We start from the raw sequence: 18,293 nt of genomic DNA on the forward strand, positions 1-18,293 counted from the left end.
GCCGACGGCTGCGCACAGAGGTTGAGGAACCCACCCCAACATGGTACACCACCGGAGAGCCCCCAGTGCTTGTGGACCTGGTGAGTACCTCTCACATCACTGGGACCCCTCGGTCACCCAGGTGCCCGTGATCCAGCCGAGGATACCCGCCTCTGCTAGCCGTGCAGGCTAGTACCCGAGCATTGAAGTAGCTCACGACTTCCACTCATCAGCTACTGTCGATCAGCAGCGTGAAGTACGTCACCAGGGCGACGGTCGGGTGCCGACGATAAGGCTGCCCGCCGCGTGATAGGCGAGTGAGTGAGTGAGTGAGTGAGTGGTCCGCGCGCAGAGAGGCGCCACTCACCCAGACCCGGTCCAGGACGCCATGGCGAGTGGCAGGGGCTGCGCACGGCTGTGAGTACACGTGGCAGCTGCCAGGGCCACTGCCACCCATGTCGACCCAATATTTAATGCAATGACATATAGGGAATTATGAATAAAACTAAATCAGCCTATAACTTCAGAGCCTTACCTAACTCAATCGCAAGAAGTTAAGCAGGCTATTAAACGTATGAAACCGCGTAAAGCTCCGGGAATAGATGGCATACAGGCAGTTGTCCTTAAGAAACTGTCTGATGAAATTCTAGAGCACTTAGTTGAATTAATAAATGCCATCTTTAAATTGCAATATTTCCCTTCACAATGGAAACAGGCCAACGTAATCGAGGGACGCTAACCTTTGTAACCCATTAAAAAGTTTTTTTTTAGATATGGTGACGAATGTCCCAGTTATAAAATTTAATAGTATCAACTGTAAGCATTGTAGAGATATCGTTTAAGGTCACAATTGAAGTGTAACTCTTAACAAATTTAAGATAAGCGCATGCGGGAGTATTGCTTTGTTGTTTTCTCGCTTGCAGCGCCACCTGCACAACATGGCGACTCCTGAGCGTACAGTGCACACTTTTACCATTTCTAAGAAGTTTAGTTGTGATTCCCATTGAAATCTCTTTGTACGAGAGTGGATGCAAGATTAATTCCCTGGCCGTTGGGTTGGTTGTAATGGTCGAGACGACAGAGCTCTTTTTCGCTGGCCTCCACGTTCACCTGACATAAGGCCATGATATATATTTTTTCCCTTTGGGGTTTTTTAAAAGATCATGTCTCTGTTACGTCGCTACCTAATGATTTGCCAGAGTTGAGACACAGATTTGAAGAGGTTATTGCTTCCTTTACTCCGGACTTTTCAATCAAAGTGTGGGAATAATTGGACTTTAGGTTGGATGTGTGGCGTATGACAAAAGATGCACATATTGAACATTTGTAATAAAAACTGGGTTAGTTACAAACTTGACTTTGATGTTTTTTTTGTGAACAGTCTAAATTAAACTGTTATAATATACAATTGAAACTGGGACAGTATATTATGGACGTTCTGTTTTTAGTCACACAAGTAAAAACTGGTTTACATTGAACCATCGTTTCGTTATTTTTATCAAATAACTTAAAAACCCACTATTGCGCATTATTTCAATAAACTGGAGAGTATTTATTCAGAAACAATACCATAAACGATAAGGCCATTATTTTTTTCTTTGACAAAAACCATATCAGAAACGAGTACCGCCACAGCTTTAAATTTCGTTTAATTTACAGAAAACAATTGAAAGTTTCTCACAGCCAATACATTATGTTGTAGGGTCCGCAACCAGACCCCTATTGAACACCGCTAATAGTTGATACGTGCCGGAAAGGGCGGTGCCAGGTGAAGCCACGCCCTTCGCCCAGTCCACCTTCTCCCTCGACACTCGTGAGAGCGACCTGCCCGACCCTGGGTTTTGTCCACCTGATAGTCACTGCAGTGAAACCAAGGAAGACATTTTCATTTCAAGATTCATAGATAATCATTACTGCTCCTTACAAGAGTCCTTCAAAAGAACAAGTGTAAGCACAGAGTCCATGCACGACAAAGGAAACTTCTTGCTATTATGTTATCAGGTATTTATTTATTTAATTACATCTCTCTGTTGACCCCTATACATGTATGTAATACAATTGGGGTATAGAGAACGTCAATAATAACACATAAAAATTATAACAAAGATTACATATTGATAAAAATAAATACAGCATATTAACAAATCATAATCACGATACAAACATGATACATAAAAGACAACATACCACAACATATTGAAAAACAATTACCAATATAAATTATAAATGACTTTTAAAAGAACTACATGAGTTAAAATATTCATTGATATTATAAAAACAATTCTTATGTAATAATTTCTTTACATTAACCTTAAATTTCTTTTTATATAGGCAGCTTAATACTTTATATTGGTTAGGTATAGGTAGATACCTGAAAAATTCGCGCATTCATTTCACGATAGGCTAGAATCTTAAAAGTGTGCATTTATGCTGTTTCGATGATTGGGGCTCAGTATATCTGAAGGACTTTGGGCCAATGGAAAAAAGTAAACAAAAGAAGTATCGAATCACGAGCATCCCAGTTAACAGGTGTCACGAGTCAGTAACCAATGAGCAGATGCAATTCTCCCGAGTGCATAGAGGATCATGGAGTCCATCCTAGAGGTCATTGAAATCGCGAATTTTTCCGGTCTCTAGGTATAGGAAACATAATTCTCTTTGATTGAGGTCGCAGATAAAAAATATATACATATATGCAAGTATGCGAGTGTGCAAGTATACAGGTATGAAAGTATGCAAGCACGAAGTAAACAGGCGTGAAAGTATTCAATATGCAGTTGTGCAAGTATGGAAGTATGAAATATGCAGTTGTGTATGTATGCAAGTATGCATAAATGCACGTATGGAAGTATGCAGGTATTCATGTGTCAAGTGTAAGATATGTAAGTATGTAACTTTGCAAGCATGTGAGTGTGCAAGTGCCAAATATTCAAGTATACAAGTATACGAGTGTGCAAGTGGCCAAGTATGCCAGAACACAATTATGCGAGTGTGCAAGTGTCTTGCGTCATTTCTACCTCTCCCCTGTCATCTCCTCCTCACCTAGTTCCCCCACCACGTACCTAACTATTCCCCTCATGCGATCGGAATTTTCGTAACGCTAGAAAATTGTAGCCCACTCAACAAAGAAATTTCCCTTAAAAGAAAAGTTATTTTGGAACTGGCAGTCATCTTTTAACGACCCGTTGAAGTATTTGGCGGGGAGGGGGGGGAGAAGAGAGTAAATTCGTAGGCTCTTACTAACTCGCCTGCCTAACACATTATTTGCGCTACAGCACGAACTAAATAAGGTTTTTAAATAAACTATTAAATATGTACATATTATCTAGCAATTCCGAACACTTCCCGAATTTTAAGCAACTGATATCTTTGTGTTTGAAAAGTGTGACATAGCCAATTAACGTAATTTTCACATTGATATTTTGGCTAACATGCACTGCAACTCCCGGTGGATGCACACTGGATCTTAATTTAAAACTTTGGCCAATAAATCATTGAGATCACCGCTGAAAGTAACAAAGTGATGCACACCACACCAGATCCTTGTGCGCAGGAAACACCACCAAGCCACCACTATGGCGGTCGTAACTGTGGGGTTGAGTTAATGGAGTTCACTTCAAAGAGAGAGTTAAGCACAGGTCAAAATAATTCGTTCCTGTATCCTGATGGCTTGATTGGTATAATGCATTTAATCGAATTTGTCTGGATACTATTTGATTACTATTTTCTTTGGTAAATTCTGGTCTCTTTAGCACAAATTATATGTTTACTGATGATCAAAAATCATTTAAATTTCAGGACATTTTGTTTTAATAGTATGAACATAAAAGTTTTTAATATTCATTATCTTTCCATCTGACTTGTTATTTTTTAAACACAATAATCAATTATAATCTAAAAATTGCTCTGATCTTGTAGTTGCCCTTTTTTTGGTAATAAATTGACCAGTTAAGAAAAACATCACTAGATCAGAATAAAAAAAATTCCTAACATTCATTATCAGTACTTGAGTAATTTTCGTTCGTTTTAGAAAAATTAAACAATCAGAATTCACAAAAGAATTAAAAAATAACTCAATTAGAAAAACATTAATGTTCTTTTAATTAATCTGACGAGATAAGAACATCGCATTTATATTTTGACGCCGCTTTCTTGAGATAAGATTAATTACGAGAACTTAAGTTCTCACGATCTTACGCGCAAACGGACAAAATTACTTTTATTTGAAAGGGCATTATTTATAAGCTTAAGGGAAGTAATTAATCTATCCTTTATAAGTATGAAAACACATTTATTCTAATCTTCCGAGTATACACTCCAAAAAAGCTTCAACATAAACCACCGGGGTTGGCGACTCAGTCAAGACCTCTCTCTGCCATCAGTCACGCTGGTAGAAATTACAGTAAGATGACGCGCTTTTTTTTCTTCCATAAATGCTGCTCAAATAATTCTTCGTGGTTTCAGAAAGCCAGATCTTCGTAGAAACCATCGGCCTCTGACTCCGTATTCCTGTGTAGAGTTGTCAAAAGGGCAGCCAGACTTGTGTGCGGAACAACGATGCTTTGCTGGAGACGCAAAAAGTCGTGGAGGCTTTTGTTAAAACTCTCAGATGATTGTAGTGAGTTTATTTCCAAAGAAAACTAAACTCTGTACCTGTAAATTTATAAAGATATTAGAAAAATTTACATAGATCCCTGGATATGTAGTTTGAACCAATCTTCGTAAATTTAAGGTAAAAAGTTTTAACATCACAAACTAAGTATGTAGAGAAGTTTGGGGTCAGATAAACGAAACAGCGTATAAACAAATGTAAGATTATGAATTGTCAAAAGTTGTGCCCAGGCTTAAATGAAATTAATCAAGAAGGGTTTAGTAGGTACTCTAAAAAGAAAAGAGATTGCTGAAGTGAGATCAGTATTGGCTTATTGCTCTGGACATTATGAGACGAGAACTGGACGTTGGTTACGGCAACCAGCACCTGATACTCAAGCTACACTCTGTGCTCCCCCAACAGACTGGAACTGTGTGAGGTGATGTGAGGAAGGGCCATTGTAACGCCCGTGCGGAAGGAAACAGATTGTCATTGAAAAAAAAAAAAAACCTTTTTTCTCGCAAATGCCAGTTTGATCGGCTGGCTACAGCGCCCACGAGGTAAGCAGTTGATCAAAAGAACGCGTGATCAGGAAGAACACAATTTGGGTGCTGGGGACATTCCATATCTTTCGTTAGTGACACGAGGTTTAGGGAGACAGTTGTGTGAAGGAAGGATGGGAACTTCTGTCACCAACCTTTGGCTCACAGACACATGTTGCCACATGCTACCTTGCAGATGTTTTTTTATTCTAATCATTGTGTTAAAAATTGAACGACATTTATCATCTGTAGTGTTTCTCTCTGTGTCACAGTTGGCTGCTCCCTCTGGCGGTTGCAGGCTGGCTCGGAGTTGCAGGCGTCGTGGCGAGCGAGTGCCAAGGTAACGTCACCTTCTATCACTTCTGTCCAGATGTCTTCATTTTTGTAAACATATTTCAATATTACGAGATCAATAAATACTTACCAACTACTACCACCAACTACCAACTACCAAAAAACCACTACGACCTCCACCACCGACACAATCATTACCGCCACAACCAATTCTACAATAACCATCCCCAAAAATGTTTCTCGCCAGAAGGTTGCGAAACATCGTCGTTACTACCACAAGGCTCGAGCCTCCTTCACAAAGACTTGTCACGCATCTCTGCTGGAGACTTCTCCTACCTCTAACCCGAAATGTTTAAGGTATGCACGGATATTTAGTAAACATCGGCCAAGACTTTGGTTTTGGTCCAGTAACCAGTTTAGTTTCTGCAGAGAATGGTCTCCCTGCTGCCAGGATTGCCACCATGGTTAGGGACCCGACTTCCATCCAGATCAGGATCTAACCACTGGGCACCTCGAGTAGGAGAGGTTGGAACTGGACATGAGGTTCTCTGTGGCCCGTAACTTGACTCAGGAGACGTTTAGCGCATCATACCATATGTGCCCAGCCAAGTGATGACGATAAACAGCAAGACATTAAATTAAATTTATTGACTTTTAAAAGGGCAATGCACCTTGCCTGAAATTCCAACCACTTCACCACGTAAAATGCATTGCTGTTGTATAAATTCTATTTCTATATCGTTTTTCTTGTTGATTTATAATGAGTTAATTAGTTACTTCAGGAGCGTGCTTCATATTCAGTTGTACAATGTTGACATTTTTCAAAACATTCATATTAGTTTCTATTATTTCTCTTTGTGAGGTTCGACCTTGATAAGAGGTAAAGTCTTGAAAATCAAATATGTGCTCTGCATTTCATTTCTCTCTCATATAGTTCCCACACATTTATCCCTTTCTATTCTTTTAGTGCTTTCACTGTCTAAGTCCTATATTCCCACATGTATATATAAGCTACATGGCCATACATTTAACACTTCAAACACCTCAACACAGATATAAAGTCTTACATTCTACTGCTCCATCAGTGCAGGGATCATAACCTTTTGAACTTCCACCATTCCCCTCCTTTTGGAATCACCTAATAGTACTTTATCAATTAGTCCCTTCAGGTGGATAAATCTTGGTAAGATACATTTTGTTACAGTTTGATTCACTTTTGAAACTTCTGTTGTTGTGTAGTGGGTTAGTTCCTTGACTAACTTTTCAGCATTAGCTAATATGTCATGCTCAGTTCAATTAGTGATTTATTGATCAGGGAGTGCCTGTTCTTTCTCATTCTCCCGAGTTTTCCTGGATGTTTTCTTCATGACAATATAATTTTAGACCATCTCTACGACTGTGAGGTCTTGAGCATGAATGATCCGGTTAACTGATAAGATTCAACTGTGTTCTTGATTACTTATTGTTGCGCTTCTCGCTCAGGTTATTCCTTCGTCCATAGCTTTTTTCAGATAGTGATATAAGGCTTTTAATTTTGATATTCATGCCAAAAGCCATGTTCATGAGTATGCTCTGACATTCAAATCAGTCACCCACAAAAAGGCTTTGGGTGGTGTCAGAAGATTTCCATACCACTGTTTATTTTCTTGAGGAACCTCGGATGGTAATATGGAGGGTCGAAGGATTGCTTATAATAGAGACTTTTGCCTGTAGGGCTTCCACCAGCTGGCCCGGGGGAGGGGCAGTGTTAATCGCAGCCCACTGTCCTCTTAGTCGCTGCTGGAGATTGTTCAAGCCTAGCTTAGCTCTCAGCTGTACTTGGGTGTAACAACTGGCTGACTGCAAACAGTTGTTGCCACCCATCAGCCCACATTGAAAGAGGAGGAGGGAACCTGGTACGCGTGCACTGCTCCTGGTGGTCTCAGTAGTGCCAACTGTCGCTTGTCGCAGCTGGCTACGGCGTGGAGAACCTGCAGGTGCCGGCGGTGGGTCCCGGCTGGGCGCTGCTGCAGTGGCAGCACTCCCCGCTGACGGCGCAGTGCGTGGACAGCTACACGGTGAGCTCTTGCGCGCTGCCCTCGCGCTGGTCTCCCCACTGCGGCCCGGAGTACTCCGAGTCCCTGCCCGTGGCCGCCGCCTCGCACAACGTGACCGGGCTGCAGGCCTGCGCCTTCCACCGGGTCGCGGTGACCGCCGAGGGCAAGGACGGCTCGTCGGCCCCCGTCGCCGACGTCATCGTCACCCCGTCCGAGGGTGAGGACCACCACGGTCTGGCTCTGGTCCTTGCTGAGAGGGTCCATTGCTTTATAGAACAGGCGTCGTAATGGAGAACTGTTTTCATTATTTTAATGGGTTGCTTGCAGGTCTGGGACCCGTGCAGAACCTTGATGTGTCGGTGGCGGACGAGCACCTAGCCGTGATCTGGGACGCGCCGGTGGACTCCGAGGCTTGCACGGCTGGCTACCAGGTGTGCTGGTCACCACCAGGGGATCCCGGGACCTGCTCCTGGACCCAGCTGAACCTCTGGGTGAGCGGGGAGGACGTGGCGGTGCATCCCTGCACCCTCTACAACGTCAGCGTGAGGGCCGTTGATGTGTCCAACACCACCTCGCCAGAGGCGACAACTTTGTACCATGCAGGTAAGCCAGATGGATCACCAGGTGTTTCTGGTTGTCAATAGGGCTGTTGATGTGTCCAACACCACCTCGCCAGAGGCAACAACTTTGTACCATGCAGGTACACCAGTGGGATCACCAGGTGTTTCTGGTTGTCAATACTGTTTTGTTATGATGGGTGTTTTATTATTACAGATCCAACTGTCTTACGCTCTAAGTAAAGACCTGAAAAATTCGCGCATTCATTTCACGATAGGCTAGAATCTTAAAAGTTTGAATTTCTGCTGCTTCGGTGATTGGGCCACAGTATATCTGAAGGACTTTGGGCCAATGGAAAAAAAGAAGTTTTGAATCACGAGCATCCCAGTTAACAGGTGTCACGAGTCAGTAGGCAATGAGCGGATGCAATTCTCCCGAGTGCATAGAGGATCATGGAGTCCATCCTAGAGGTCATTGAAATCGCGAATTTTTCCTGTCTCTAGCTATAAGCTACCAAGGCTAGACTCCACATATACACACACTCTACAAAACATAAATTATTATTGTATGCTGCTTGTGATTGATTCCTTCTTCTTTGACTAGAACATCATTAATTTGATTTACTCTAGAACTATATTGTTACTGCTGGTTAGATATCTCCAAGGGTGAGTCAAATTGTTGGAAGTTTTGTCTGGTTGTAAAAAATTCCTTGATTTGAATGGGTCCCATGTTTGGTTACCAAGAAGGTTTAGATACTATATGTTTTTGTTATATGTTTGGCTGCGAATAGTCATTTATTACTATAAAAATATGTTTTTCGATACTGTTTGTGTAGTGAGTACAACCATTAGATTACCGATACGGTCTTACTGGCCAAGCAGCTTTACATTAAGGTAAGTATTATGGTTAGTTTTATAAATGGCTGCGAAAAAAAGTTTCATTTTCGTTTCTAAACTTGTAATAATGGAATTAATGATTTGTATTAATTTATTTAAATATTTCTAAAAACTGAACAGTTTAACCTTGCTTGATGTATAATGGGTAAGGAAATTGGAAGTATGTTTGAAGCATAGTTTCCTTTACTGGCAAAAATAACTGGTCTAATATTGGTTCGTTTCAGGCGCGGACAGAGTGCGCAACCTCACCGCCAGCGAGGTTACGCCACACTCCTTCCTTGTCAGCTGGGACCCCTCGCCAGCTTCAGTGTCGTGCCTGGAGGGACACACGGTCGCCTGGTGCTCCGTCGACCACCGCAGCGGCCTCTGCCTCGAGCCAGTCGCGGCCCTGAACCTCACAGCGGGCGTCACGCAGTACAACGTCACCGGGCTGCGGCCATGTCACCAGCACCACGTCACCGTGACGGCGAGGAGCAGCGACGGCTCAGAGTCCACCGCCGTCTCCGTGGACGTGAAGACGAGCCTGGCCGGTAGGAGACCGCGCGAGTGTGACATCTTCACAGGACGTAGTCCATAGATGTTACCACATCTGCCAGTGCTTCTTTAGGAGTTTTACATAGTATTATGATGATCAATATCCCCCAAGCGAAGATGCAATCGCACCAGCTGTAGTCATTATAAAGAGGTTAATTTTCTAAGTTAAAGAAAGTACCTCAATTTATGTAATATTTAGTGTAAATATTTTCAAAAAATAACTATCTGACTTTTCATTTTTAATTTCGTCCATTTGAGAGCATGACATTCATTGACTATAGCTTATCAAAATATTTTTTATGATCCATAACAACTTTGTAAAGCTATGTTTAAATATGCTTTTTATTGAAATAATTTGCCTTAACGTGAATACGAACTTCTTTAAAGAACTGGAAACGGAAGCGAGTAACTAGGTGAAATGTGAAGCCAAGTATCTGGAACAGCAATCAGCAGATCACAACACCACCGAGGGCTCAGCACGACAGGAGGAGTGAGGTTGCACGTGTCCGCAGAGCTGCTGCCGCCCCAGAACGTGAGTGTGAGGGTGCTGAACTCCGGGCTGGTGTTCGTGTACTTCTCGCCGGCCGAGGACTCGGGTCTGTGCACGGCCAACTACACGGGCTGCCTGCGGGACGTGGACCGGCCCTCTGCCCCCCCGGTGTGCCAGCCGGCTCCCAGCGACCAGTACTGGGCCACGTGGGACAACCGCACCCGACCCTGCGGCCACTACGTGCTCCGGCTCACCGCCACCGGGGCCAACACCACTGCCAGCACCGACGTGGCATTCACTGCCGGTGAGTCCTGCAGCTGTCCCACTGGTTCTTGGGGGATTAGTCCGGACGAAATAGACGAAAAAAGATTCTGAGTTTGCATTGATCCTCAACAAGCTGTATTTCTGCACATGTCTTGAATACGTCATTACGAATGATTTGTCAAAATCCCCATCGATCCCGCTTGTGCGTTGTTTTTTTATTCGAGGTCAAAGATCACAAATTTCTGTTTTTTTCATACGTATATCTATGAAACGATAAGACCAGACGAAGTTTGGAAATCGTGAAATTCTCTACAAGAAAGGTATCAATACTTTTTTCCAAAGTTTTTTTTAACCAATGAAAATAACCATGCCATTATGTATTTTACAAACTCTCTTTGTGCAGAAAAGTAGCTCGGTCAGCACACCAAAGTGATTCTGATGTGTTTACAGTTTTTTTTTAGTCCAACCTGGAGAGAAAACAATACGCGATATAACCGTGACTCGAGTATTCCATGATGGCCTGATATTATTTAAAAGCAAAATTAATCTACGAATTTTCCTGATCCTTCTTAAGTCTAAAGCCAATTTTACAGCTCAAAACAATTAGGGAATCAGACAAAATCATGAGGGTATCAAAATAATAACTAGGGGATTAATACCAGATACATTACGGAGACTACTTGCAGTATGATATGCTGACAGGCTTGATATTGACATGAGACGGGATATGTAACCAGTAGACAATGTACAAAACAGACAATACCACTACAGCAACGGTCTTATAGTATAGGTTATGGTCTCCCCGAATGGCCTGTGGGAAATGGACCAAATGAAATTGTCAAGGAGCTGCTGAGCAAAAAGTTGCCAATCTTCCATAAGGGAAATTTCCAGCTCTGAGTGAGTTGTGGAAGGTGCTGGTATAGCTGCAATGCACCGTCCTAATGCATCCCAGATGAGCTTAATTGGATGTATGATAATACGATAAGTCTGGAGACGGAGAGTGAGCCAGTACTCGGTCCTCCCCTCGTCCTGCATGTCGTCCAACAATCCAGGTCTATGTGCACGAGAATTATCATCCATTAAACGGAGAGACTCACCAATTGCACCAGAATAAAGCACGATGTAAGGTGGGGGGATCTCGTTTATATATTTTCGAGCTGTCAAATTGTCATTACAGATTACGTGAAGGTTCGTATTTCCACCCAAACTGATTCCTGCTCACACCATCAGTCCACTGCCACAACATGGGACACTTTCTTGCACGAAAGCTGGAAATTTTCGTGTTCAATGTTACTTCCAGATGAGAACACTTCGATTATCAGGCGCCTCACTGAATCGCGACTCATCAGAGAACAGAACGGAACTATATTAGGGGTGCCCCTGGATATGCGATGTTCCTCCGCCCAGTTCCTACAGGCCTTCCTACAGGTGTTTTCTTGTAAATGGGACTCAAATCATGGGCATATGTGCATAGAGGCCACCTGCATGAAGACTATAACGGGCAGTTTGAGATGATAACTTGCGCTGTGTTGCTTCTTGAAAGGCTTGTCTTAGTAGCAGTGCATTATGCCCCATTCCAACAGGCTGTCAATAGATGCTGCTGAAAACACACTTTGTCTAGTTCCCTTATTCTTTTCATCTTGTCCTTGATTATGCGTGTCGGATCCCCTAACTATTTTGTTCATTTTGATATACACTTCCCTCATTAGTCTAAAACTCACCTAAATTTCTTTGGCTGCAGAACTTACTACGATCAGGTCACCTAAGTGAAGTAATTTTAAAGATGTTTGCTTTGTTATTTGCATGTTACATATCATTTTATTGTTTGAAGATGTTTGCTTTGTTATTTGCATGTTACATATCATTTTATTGTTTGGGTGATCATGTTACCAAATTTAGTGTGCCTACATATGTAAGCAGTTGGATTTCTAACATAACGTCTGTTTTGAATGGTAAAATGATATATATTTTAGTGTAATAGGCGATACACTAATGCAAGGGATGACTACTACAATGGACTGTTTAAGGAGTTCAAGAAGCGACTCGCCTCCGGGTGACCAACATGACCTCCAACAGCTCCAGGGCAGCGGTGAAGCTGTCGTGGCAAGTGTCCAGCCTCAACAAGTGTGTGCAGTACCAGCTGGTGACGGTGACGGCTCAGGGCAGGAACTGGCGGTCCACCCACAATGTCTCCAGCAGTGTCACGGAGCTGGTGCTAGAGGACCTGGACACCTGCGCGCGCTACGAGGTGGGGGTGGAGCAGGTAGCGGCCAGGTACTCCGCTACGAGCTCCCTGGACTTCCACAGTGGCAGCAATGGTGAGTCCGTGACTTTTCACAAGTGTAGCACCATGCTTAACTAGTAATGTCACACATGTCACAATCAGTATGCGTGCCAAGTTAGGTTTAAGAATTTGAGCACGTTTTGCAGTTACCAGATACCATAATGGTAAAAAAAATTGTTTGAGTTACGATCAATAACATAAGTATTATTCGGCTTGATTATTAATATTTGTGTGTATTGAAAGGACGACACAAGCAATTCATTACTTTTTTCAAGCAATTGTCAATTTAATTTTAGGCCCCTTGTATGTATGAAATAACTTCCATTCATTCCATATTTCCTTTTTAATTGTAACTAAAGAACAGACGTCTTAAAATATTTAATTTTAGCAATGCTTGGAAAACTATCATTCGGCCGAAATCAACTAAGGTAAGAGTAATAATCTTCGCAGGCTTTCACGGCCAATGTCTGAAGTAGCTTGGCTTCTGGGTTGTAGCCGTGTCCTTGGCAAATGATTCATTGACGTTTCGGTTGACATTGCAATCGCCATCATCAGGACACAGAAGCCGAGCTACTTCAGGTAATAGTTGTTGACTCTGGTATGTCGCGGGGACAACGAACAGAAAGTTGTGCATGATATGAAATGAGGTTGCGAATGATTCAAGGAGATGACTTGATGTGAGCTTTTTGACATACGCCATTGCTAAGCACATGCATGTCTGTAGAAGAAAACTACAAAAAAAAAAACCAAAAGACCAAAACAGTCGCACCTGTGATTTCGTTCCATGTGCGTCTCTGCCTAGGGCGGGAGCAGATAGCAGTTCCCAAAACGTCGCTTGTTTCTGTTTTGGAAAACTATTGCTTTTGTTTCGTCTTTACGTTTTGTCGTGTTTTTGTCTTCGTTTCAACTGTTGTGCTGAATTTTTTTGGGTTCAATATTTTTATGCTGTCATCATTTGTGGGAGGTTTTTCGTTATGTTAGTCCATTTTTTCTTTGTTTGTTGACCATATTCCTGTTATGGAATATTATGTGGTGTTTATATCCTGTTGACAACAGCAATTTTGTTTGCTTAATTTGTGTTTTTTTGTCTTTTGGGTTTTTTGTAGTTTTCTTCTACAGTCGTACATGTGCTTAGCAATGGCGTATGTCCAAAGGCTCACATCCAGTGGTTCAAGGAGACGTCCAGCAACACGACCGGCAGAGGAGGTGCTGGTTGCAGTGACCTCGGCCAGAGGACTGGCGGCGGTGGGGTCCGCGCCGGACTCGGTGGCCGTGTGGTTCGAGGCGCCTGCAGTGTCGCCGGCCTGCGTGGCCAACTACTCGGTGTGCTGGCGGGCCCTGGCGGGGGGCCGGCGCTGGTGCGTGGAGCGGGCTCGCTCGGGGGGCAGCACCGTGCTCATCCACCAGCTGCGGCCCTGCACCAACTACACGGTGCTCGTGACCCCTCTGGGCCCGGACCGCCAGCCATACAGCACCAGCTCCGTGGTCGCCGCCACCAGCTGCCGTGAGTGCCCGGACTCTGTCCTCCGCGGTCACCAGCAGTCCACGTGGTCCACGAGTTCCCCGTGTCCTCTTTTCACGTGACAACGTCTAATCAATCGATGAACGCCGGGCTGCACGCACGGAAAAGTGTCCCGTTACGCACGTTGTCCCGTTACAATGTGTCCCGTTACGCTCATTGTACGCTTGCGCCGCATCTATCTCTCTTCCACTCGATTGGAACAACCATCGATCGATTTGACCTTTTTCGAGGCACGTTAAACTTGAAACACTTCCATTCGTTTTCCTACTTTTCATATCATCGTCCTATCCTTAACAGAATAACACAGATTATAAGAAGTTGAATAGCAAACATGTATAAAAGTTATACTTAAAATAATCTGTTCGTTAAAGTAATAAGCATATTTGAATTAATGAGTGCAAATAAAAGTAAATTTATAAATTAAATTGTAGATTTCATTTCACTCCTTCTTTGTATCCATACAAAATAGTGATAATTGAATAAAAATGATTCAATTTTTTACATGCTTTATATTAGCTTCACCTGTATGTTTGTCTGTCCGTCTGTAACTCTGTCTGTCCGTCTGTAACTCTTTCGACTAAGAGTGAGTGACTCATCACAATAAAATGTCCCACCCATTTCATTACGTTCGTTAGCCGAGCGGTCTAAGGCGCGCGACTTCTGTGACGTCAGCTTTCGAATTCAAAGATAGTGGGTTCTACTCCCGGCCACGCCGAAAAAAAAAATGTTTTTTTTTTTTTCCCCGGTAAATTCTAATATTATATCCATACATCTAACTGCAAATGATTCGTAGAGACTTTACCATTTCTTTGTGACGTTGCAACTCCAAATAGTTATCTCAGATGGTAATAGGTAGTGTCGGTAACTCATTTCCCTATGATAATTATACATAAATATAGTTTAAAAAACTAAAAAAACATGCTTTTAAAGAATATCAAACTAAAAAGTTAAAAATAAATATAGTTTAAAAAACTAAAAAACATGCTTTTAAAGAATATCAAACTAAAAGTTAAAAATAAATATAGTTTAAAAAACTAAAGAAACATGCTTTTAAAGATTATCAAACTAAAAAGTAAAAAATAATTTTAAAATTAAATTTATGACAATAGTATATAAGCAATACTAGTATAAATGAGAAAAAAGCATGGGGCGCTTAATTTTCAAAAAATATGGCACAAAGCGCCTCAAGCTTTTTTCTCATTTATACTAGTATTGCTTATATACTATTGTCATAAATTTAATTTTAAAATTATTTTTTACTTTTTAGTTTGATAATCTTTAAAAGCATGTTTCTTTAGTTTTTTAAACTATATTTATTTTTAACTTTTTAGTTTGATATTCTTTAAAAGCATGTTTTTTAGTTTTTTAAACTATATTTATTAGATAAAACAATGCACTCATTTCATCAATGTTTTGTTATGACGTTGTCACTAAACCGACTTTACAGACAACCAATTTTTTTTTTGAGGTCAGGAACTCTTTTCGAATGTAGTCCTCACATGTTCTACCTCTTTTTTGACGCGATAACGTGTCTTATAAATCGATGAACGCCGGCTGCACTCACGGAAAAAGCACGACTTGTTGTCACGTTTCGCCTGAGGCGAACGTGCAAGAACCGGCCAACCACCGTGCGAGAAAAATCTTCTATAATATCAAACAGGTTAAGGCGGGCTTTTTAACTAATTGTTCTTGATTATATTCAAACTAATTATTTAAATTAAATTCGCAAAAAACTGTAAATAATATTTGAAAATTAAAAAAGTATGTACATTTTTTCATCAATGTTTTCTTATGACGTCATTACGTAAAATTATCGTCCTTAAACAGACTTTACAGACAAACCCCCCCTTTTTAAAAAATACTTGACAGATGGTAATTTTTATGTTGCTCATTTTTTAAATTCAGTTTTCCAAACTGCTGACTTTCTTCATAAAATAAGCAAAATATTCACAGTTAATGTACCAAAAATATTAATGAAATAGTTTGAGCACTGCACATTCAACTGAAAAAAAAATGTTAGGATGCAGTTGTAGAACATCTGGGTGATGGTTTTTGTTAAGAACAATTGAAAAACGTTTGATTGCTTCGATTTAATCCTTTATTTTAAGGATAAAAACTAATGTGATGAATCATTTTTACATAAACTATATATGTGTCAAGAGTCGAAAATATGTTTTAAATTGTTATGGTAGGTATTTTTTAATTGCTATTTGTATGATGACTTTCACTTTTTCATGGAAATACTTTTAATGAAAGAAAATGCAAATGTTTTTATTCAAACTATTCTATAAATGAACAAACACTTTTTTTTCAGCGAGCTGTGCAGCCGCCTTGTCCACTGTGAACATCGTCACCTGGGTGATAACAGTCTGTACGGCGAAGTATGTTCTCGCCAGTCAACAGTAGACGCTCCTTCATGCTTCTCGAGAACACTTATTACCAGCTGTGTTCCTTGTTTATCAGTACATAAAAGCAATTGTGTAACATAAAACAATAGTTGTTTCAGGAAACTTAATTTTAGAGTGAGATATATATAAAAATATATTGTATTTAATGTGATGCATTTTTAAACTTTAAGAGTTACTCGTTCCTGTTCAATTTAGTCTTGAAAGTTAAGCCTAATTATTTTACTAAAGTACCACATATTGTAATAAATATATGTACTGGGAGTTGGGCCAAAATATAAAAGAAAAATACAATTGTAACAACTGTACATAATAAATTGATAATAATAAATTTTGCAAAACAATGTGGCAATATACATTAACTTAAAAACTTATGTTTACTGCCATAGAGCCCAAATTTACATGATCATGCCTGTGAGATTCCATTGAATGGCAAAGTTGAGAAGGTGTGGATGAATCAATGCAACCATAGAAATTCCTGCCAAGGAAGCAACACTTCACTGAACTGATTGTTGCTTCGCGCAAACCCATGACGATACAATATAAGCTAACCAGCATGTTTCCTGGATCAGTTCTTCAATGAGTCTCAGTTGCATTGCCCCTTAGGCGAAGTGAGGATCAAATGATGGACAGCTCGGCTGAGATGATAGTCGTATATAAAAGGGGCTCCTGCTACTGGTTCCTGGTTGAGGATTGAGTGTAATTCAGCCATATTGGATTGTGACATCACAGTCGCCATCTTGAATGACCTCTTCTTTGATCCCGACAACCATTTAATATCCACCATTTATTTTTTCCGCCTTATTAGTTTTTATAATATTCCGCCATTTTAAATTCTAGGACTTTACGACATCTTGGTTCTCCGCCATTTTGAATCCTCTAATTTTCGCATCTAATACCTCACTCCCTACCATTGCACTTTTGTTACGTCTGCCATTTTTAAAATCCGCACTATTTATAAAGGACAATAATTAGGAAAAATTAAAAATTGATAAAAATTTAATTAATAAAATTTTAATATAAAGATCACCCACTATTTATAAAATGGACCGCCATATTGCAAACCCGTAAATGTTATCAAATTTTTATTTAAAACTTTTTAAAATGTATAAAAATATATGTGTAAATTTAAACAAAAAGAACTTCGACATTTTGAAATCTGTCCACCATCTTAAAAACTGGCGGTGACTGACGGTGACTGGCAGTGACTGGCAGTGACTGGCGGTGACTGGAAGGTGACTGGCGGTGACTGGCAATGACTGGCGGTGACTGGACTGGCAGTGATTGGCAGTGACTGGCTGTGACTGGCGGTGACTGGTGGTGACGCGGTGACTGGTGGTGACTGGCGGTGACTTACGGTGACTGGAAGGTGACTGGCGGTGACTGGCGGTGACTGGCAATGACTGGCGGTGACTGACGGTGACTGGCAGTGACTGGCAGTGACTGGCGGTGACTGGAAGGTGACTGGCGGTGACTGTCGGTGACTGGCGGTGACTGGCTGTGACTGGCGGTGACTGACGGTGACTGGCAGTGACTGGCAGTGACTGGCGGTGACTGGGAGGTGACTGGCGGTGACTGGCAATGACTGGCGGTGACTGGAAGGTGACTGGCGGTGACTGGTGGTGACTGGCGGTGACTGGCGGTGACTGGCGGTGACTGGCAATGACTGGCGGTGACTGGAAGGTGACTGGCAGTGACTGTCGGTGACTGGCGGTGACTGGCTGTGACTGGCGGTGACTGACGGTGACTGGCAGTGACTGGCAGTGACTGGCGGTGACTGGGAGGTGACTGGCGGTGACTGGCAATGACTGGCGGTGACTGGAAGGTGACTGGCGGTGACTGGTGGTGACTGGCAGTGGCTGGCAAGTGATTGGAAAGTGACTGGCGGTGACTGGCGG

General features: G+C 41.8%; 1 protein-coding gene across 1 annotated transcript; it reads left to right on the plus strand.

Annotated features, from left to right (window-relative positions):
- Window positions 1–298: 298 nt before the first annotated feature.
- On the plus strand, window positions 299–16,739 carry LOC134532400 (receptor-type tyrosine-protein phosphatase F-like). Its single transcript, XM_063368840.1, has 9 exons — window positions 299–396; window positions 5,385–5,452; window positions 7,357–7,659; window positions 7,770–8,045; window positions 9,121–9,426; window positions 9,943–10,224; window positions 12,212–12,502; window positions 13,688–13,972; window positions 16,305–16,739. The coding sequence occupies exons 1-9, from the start codon at window positions 368–370 to the stop codon at window positions 16,394–16,396; spliced, it is 1,932 nt and encodes a 643-aa protein (XP_063224910.1). The 5' UTR covers window positions 299–367; the 3' UTR covers window positions 16,397–16,739.
- The last annotated feature ends 1,554 nt before the right edge of the window (window positions 16,740–18,293 follow it).

The sequence above is a fragment of the Bacillus rossius genome, chromosome 5, assembly GCF_032445375.1.
Source record: "Bacillus rossius redtenbacheri isolate Brsri chromosome 5, Brsri_v3, whole genome shotgun sequence".
Lineage (NCBI taxonomy): Eukaryota > Metazoa > Arthropoda > Insecta > Phasmatodea > Bacillidae > Bacillus > Bacillus rossius.

Bases quoted from the DNA above. Each gene is read 5' to 3' on its own strand.
- LOC134532400 (XM_063368840.1), top strand. From the start codon at position 368: ATGGCGAGTGGCAGGGGCTGCGCACGGCT. The intron at 8,046-9,120 runs GTAAGCCAGATG...GGTTCGTTTCAG, and splicing joins GACAACTTTGTACCATGCAG to GCGCGGACAGAGTGCGCAAC. The intron at 13,973-16,304 runs GTGAGTGCCCGG...CTTTTTTTTCAG, and splicing joins GGTCGCCGCCACCAGCTGCC to CGAGCTGTGCAGCCGCCTTG.